Source organism: Coregonus lavaretus (genome assembly GCF_964263955.1).
Source record: "Coregonus lavaretus genome assembly, contig: HAP1_SCAFFOLD_6672, whole genome shotgun sequence".
Lineage (NCBI taxonomy): Eukaryota > Metazoa > Chordata > Actinopteri > Salmoniformes > Salmonidae > Coregonus > Coregonus lavaretus.
This window is the reverse complement of record NW_028165693.1, coordinates 13987-20000: the sequence shown is the minus strand read 5'-3', so window position 1 is coordinate 20000 and position 6014 is coordinate 13987. Positions and strand designations below refer to the sequence as shown.

Below are 6014 nucleotides of genomic sequence, written 5' to 3'. Positions count from 1 at the left end.
ATGTAAAAATACATAGTACATGTCTGTAATGGAGCGTAAAGTCTTCATCAGCCTGGTAATGTAAAAATACATAGTACATGTCTGTAATGGAGCGTAAAGTCTTCATCAGCCTGGTAATGTAAAAATACATAGTACATGTCTGTAATGGAGCGTAAAGTGTTCATCAGCCTGGTAATGTAAAAATACATAGTACATGTCTGTAATGGAGCGTAAAGTGTTAATCAGCCTGGTAATGTAAAAATACATAGTACATGTCTGTAATGGAGTGTAAAGTGTTCATCAGCCTGGTAATGTAAAAATACATAGTACATGTCTGTAATGGAGTGTAAAGTGTTCATCAGCCTGGTAATGTAAAAATGCATAGTACATGTCTGTAATGGAGCGTAAAGTGTTAATCAGCCTGGTAATGTAAAAATACATAGTACATGTCTGTAATGGAGCGTAAAGTGTTCATCAGCCTGGTAATGTAAAAATACATAGTACATGTCTGTAATGGAGCGTAAAGTCTTCATCAGCCTGGTAATGTAAAAATACTTAATACATGTATGTAATGGAGCGTAAAGTGTTAATCAGCCTGGTAATGTAAAAATACATAATACATGTATGTAATGGAGCGTAAAGTGTTAATCAGCCTGGTAATGTAAAAATACATAGTACATGTCTGTAATGGAGCGTAAAGTGTTAATCAGCCTGGTAATGTAAAAATACATAGTACATGTCTGTAATGGAGCGTAAAGTGTTCATCAGCCTGGTAATGTAAAAATACATAGTACATGTCTGTAATGGAGCGTAAAGTGTTCATCAGCCTGGTAATGAACTGTCATTAGAGACCAGGGGGAGGAGACAGAAGGAAAGGAGGATGGAGGGACGGTGATGTTTCACCAGGGCTTGTGGTTCATCTATTAAAAGCCTGTCATTTCATCTTCTATTTTTATCCAGAAAGCTGATAAAGACATAATTGTCTCAGAAGGAAAGGAAGTAGAGAAATGGAGGGATGAAGGGAAGGGAGGGAAGAGGATAAATGAAGGGTTATATTGATGAAGCAGGCAGCACACACCCTCTGTTAGCCCTGCCACAGTGTCACAGACACCATATGTTCTCCTCTGACTCTGGAGACCCTGAGAGCAGAGCAGACCTCAGTGGAACGTCTCTGGAGACCCTGAGAGCAGGTCGGCCCTCAGTGGAACGTCTCTGGAGACCCTGAGAGCAGGTCGGCCCTCAGTGGAACGTCTCTGGAGACCCTGAGAGCAGGTCGGCCCTCAGTGGAACGTCTCTGGAGACCCTGAGAGCAGGTCGGCCCTCAGTGGAACGTCTCTGGAGACCCTGAGAGCAGGTCGGCCCTCAGTGGAACGTCTCTGGAGACCCTGAGAGCAGGTCGGCCCTCAGTGGAATGTCTCTGGAGACCCTGAGAGCAGGTCGGCCCTCAGTGGAATGTCTCTGGAGACCCTGAGAGCAGGTCGGCCCTCAGTGGAACGTCTCTGGAGACCCTGAGAGCAGGTCGGGCCCTCAGTGGAACGTCTCTGGAGACCCTGAGAGCAGGTCGGCCCTCAGTGGAATGTCTCTGGAGACCCTGAGAGCAGGTCGGCCCTCAGTGGAATGTCTCTGGAGACCCTGAGAGCAGGTCGGCCCTCAGTGGAACGTCTCTGGAGACCCTGAGAGCAGGTCGGGCCCTCAGTGGAACGTCTCTGGAGACCCTGAGAGCAGGTCGGCCCTCAGTGGAATGTCTCTGGAGACCCTGAGAGCAGGTCGGCCCTCAGTGGAATGTCTCTGGAGACCCTGAGAGCAGGTCGGCCCTCAGTGGAACGTCCTGTTTCAGTCAGATACTTTAGAAATAGCTGTACCTCTTATACTATAGTAGTACTATATTGTATTGTATTGTATTTTAGTCCAGTCTGATGACATCTCTAAATCCCAGTTTCCTATTTTCATACAATCACATGTATTTCTAGAATTGTAAAGTGTTTAAATGTGTGTACTGTATTTTAGGTCATCTATAAGTCTAGTTTCCTATTTCTATAGCTCATCCTGCTTGGATGGGAACTTTCTGGAATTGTACGATGTTGAAAAGCTGAATAGATTCCATATTGATGGCTAGAATGAATTGTAATGGTGACAATAGCACAAAATTGTCCACCAGATGTTGTCTCGCATGTTATACAGTGCATTCGGGAAAGTATTCAGACCCCTTGACTTTTTCCACATTTTTGTTACGTTACAGCCTTATTCTAAAACGGAGGTCATTAAGGTCAGTTGAGGAAATGAGGTCATGTCTTTAACTGTGTGTGTGTGTGTGTGTGTGTGTGTGTGTGTGTGTGTGTCTGTGTGTGTGTGTGTGTGTGTATACCAACAGGGTCAGACTTCATCAAGACGTCAACAGGGAAGGAGTCTGTCAACGCTACGTACCCTGTCGCCATAGTGATGGTCAGAGCCATCCGGGACTACTTCCTGAAGACTGGACATAAGGTGTGGGTTTTAGTGTGTGTGTGCTTCTCTTAGAATCCATTCAGTCAAGTCAGCTGAATTCATTCCGTTCAGTTCTAATCAATACCATTCAACAGACGATATGTACATCAGATATAAATGTATGTAGTTACCTAAACAATGTTCCCTGTTGACTGGCCCTATCCCTCATGAAGTCTTATTGTTGTCTGACTGACGAAGCTGGTCGTTCCTGTCCTGTGAATCGTACCCTAGGTTGGTTTTAAGCCTGCTGGAGGGATCCGTACAGCCAAGGAGTCGTTGGTGTGGCTGACACTGATGAAGGAAGAGCTGGGAGACGAGTGGCTGAGCCCTCACCTCTTCAGACTGGGCGCTAGTAGTCTATTGGCTGACATAGAGAGACAGGTACACACACACACACACACACACACACACACATACACAGACACATACACACACACACATACACACACACACACACACAGACACACACACACACACACACACACATACAGACACACACACACACACACACACTCAGGTCCTATCAACACAAGTCCCATAACATTAGTGCTGAGAGCAGAATGGCTTGGTACTGTAGGAAAATAATGGTTTAGTTTGTCTGTTAGTCATGACCTTTAACCTCTACAATTATGGTTTAGTTTGTCCGTTAGTCATGACCTTTAACCTCTACAATTATGGTTTAGTTTGTCTGTTAGTCATGACCTTTTAACCTCTACAATTATGGTTTAGTTTGTCCGTTAGTCATGACCTTTAACCTCTACAATTATGGTTTAGTTTGTCCGTTAGTCATGACCTTTAACCTCTATAATTATGGTTTAGTTTGTCCGTTAGTCATGACCTTTTAACCTCTACATGTCACTGTTCCAGACCTTTTATTAACAACGGGGTCATATTTAAATGGTCCACTCTATCTAGCTCAGTGTTTTAACTGTTTTAATGAATCCTCTTTTCTTATTCCCTGTTTCTCTGTTCTTCCAGATCTACCATTACGTGACTGGTCACTACGCAGCCTATCACCAGATGCCCATGGCCTGAAACCATGGTTACCAATTCAAAGTGACCAATCCGAAACCTCACCAAAATCAGCCTATCACTGTGCAGATTGCTTACAGGTTCCTCAAAGACATCTGTTACTGTACTTGTCAGGAATGTGTTCATTTGAGAAGATGACCCAGATCAAGTGAAGGAAAGAGCCGGCCATTTTACTGTATACAGTTCATACAGTACTTCTGGATTATCTTACTCTTTGTGCCTTGAGACCGTTAACCGGTATTGTTTCATCCAAACAATGTGATATTATTATCCTGTAATAATTGAGTGAGTGTTGATGAGTCAGTCTTAATGAAAACAGAAAACTGTCATGAAATTAGAAAGAGTTTTAACTTGTAGTTATGAGAATACTATATTATACACAATATAAAGCGCTTAATTCAGTTTTCCGTCTCATTTCATTACTGTCCTTGCTGTAAAGAGAATGAAACCCATTATAAACACGTATGGTTGGACATCTTGTTGAAGATGTTGAGGCATGATTAAAGACCATATACACCATCAAACTTTATGAATTGTTATTCAGATGAGCTAAAATACAAAAACTTTATTGTGCGTTAGGTTCTCACAAAATGGAAATTGGTCTTTGGCATTCTGGCTTACAGCTCTGACTAACAGCTCTGACTAACAGCTCTGACTAACAGCTCTGACTTACAGCTCTGGCCAACAGCTCTGACTAACAGCTCTGGACAACAGCTCTGGCCAACAGCTCTGGCCAACAGCTCTGACTAACAGCTCTGACTAACAGCTCTGGCCAACAGCTCTGACTAACAGCTCTGACTAACAGCTCTGACTAACAGCTCTGACTAACAGCTCTGACTTACAGCTCTGGCCAACAGCTCTGACTAACAGCTCTGACTAACAGCTCTGGCCAACAGCTCTGGCTAACAGCTCTGACTAACAGCTCTGACTAACAGCTCTGGACAACAGCTCTGGCTAACAGCTCTGACTAACAGCTCTGGACAACAGCTCTGGCTAACAGCTCTGACTAACAGCTCTGACTAACAGCTCTGGACAACAGCTCTGACTAACAGCTCTGACTTACAGCTCTGATTTACAGCTCTGACTAACAGCTCTGGACAACAGCTCTGATTTATAGCTCTGGCTAACAGCTCTGGCTAACAGCTCTGACTTACAGCTCTGGCCTACAGCTCTGGCTAACAGCTCTGACTTACAGCTCTGGACAACAGCTCTGACTTACAGCTCTGACTTACAGCTCTGACTAACAGCTCTGACTTACAGCTCTGGCCAACAGCTCTGACTAACAGCTCTGGCCAACAGCTCTGACCAACAGCTCTGACCAACAGCTCTGACCAACAGCTCTGGCCAACAGCTCTGGCCAACAGCTCTGGCCTACAGCTCTGGCCTACAGCTCTGGCCAACAGCTCTGACTAACAGCTCTGACTTACAGCTCTGGCCAACAGCTCTGGCCAACAGCTCTGGCCAACAGCTCTGGCCAACAGCTCTGACTAACAGCTCTGATTTACAGGGTAACTGTATTACACCAGTACAGTTTCTCTTTCTGGGCACGTCGTCAATATTAAAGGACAAAAAAAACTCCAGGGCCTGTGTGCCCTTTTATCATGGTATCTACAGCATATAATCAGCTGGAAGTCTATTCATGTGAACCGTTTTAGGCACGCCACCTGTCTAATGACGTGCCTGCCCGGGTGCTGAATATGCTCTAGACTGTTCTCCTTTTGGACTAACTTCATTAGCGGGGAGCTCAGTGAAACAGAGAGAGGGTTAATGAGGGGCTAAGTGAATTTAAATGATCTGATTTGAAACCGCTCTGTTTGGACGCAGCTTAATTTGAAGACGGAAGAAAACTTTTTTCCCTCGGTCTCCCTCTCTTCTTCTGTTCTTTAAGGAAGATATCCCAGGCCGTAACCTGGACGAGAACAGAGGAGAGGATCAAAGAAATAACATTCATTGTGGAATGGGGGATGTGATCCTTGAGAGGGAGTGGAGAAATCTTGTCTAAAGAGGGGTTGAGCCTGCTGAGGGAGAGAGGGGTGAAGTCTTGTCGAAAGATGGAAGGAGAGAGTACACTCAGGGGGAAGGAAGAGAGGTGTGAACACAGCAGGGGTTTGGGATTAGGGCATGATGGGATATTTCAATTGGAAGTACGCAAAGCCTCACGTTTTATCTAATTAAATAAAGTTTTAGATAAGTGGGTGTGGCTTAGCAGAAAGTCTGGTTTCACTATTACAGGATGAGGGCATATTGAATTCAGAGTGGATGAGGATGAAGATGTGGAGATGAGGATGAAGATGAGTGGATGAAGATGTGGATATGAGGATGAGGATGAGAGGATGAGGATGAAGATGTGGATATGAGGATGAGGAAGAGGATGAGAGGATGAGGATGAGAGGCTGCGGTTCTGGAATTTCTGGAACCTGACTTGCCTTGGCTATTGATACGGAGATTTCTGCAAATGTGCAGGATAGATTTTGTATGTTTCCACTGCTCTACTCTGCTGTCTACATAGCTTCTGTCCA

At 44.6% G+C, this 6014-nt stretch overlaps 1 protein-coding gene across 1 annotated transcript in view; it reads left to right on the top strand.

Annotated features, from left to right (window-relative positions):
- Positions 1-3897, top strand: part of LOC311115587 (deoxyribose-phosphate aldolase-like) — a 12766-nt gene extending 8869 nt beyond the window's left edge. Inside the window, exons 7-9 of the mRNA XM_084190747.1 lie at positions 2351-2463; positions 2695-2844; positions 3442-3897. Coding sequence (XP_084046873.1) covers positions 2351-2463; positions 2695-2844; positions 3442-3498 — 320 coding nt within the window. The 3' untranslated portion in view covers positions 3499-3897. The remainder of the gene's footprint in view (positions 1-2350; positions 2464-2694; positions 2845-3441) is intronic.
- Positions 3898-6014: the final 2117 nt, after the last annotated feature.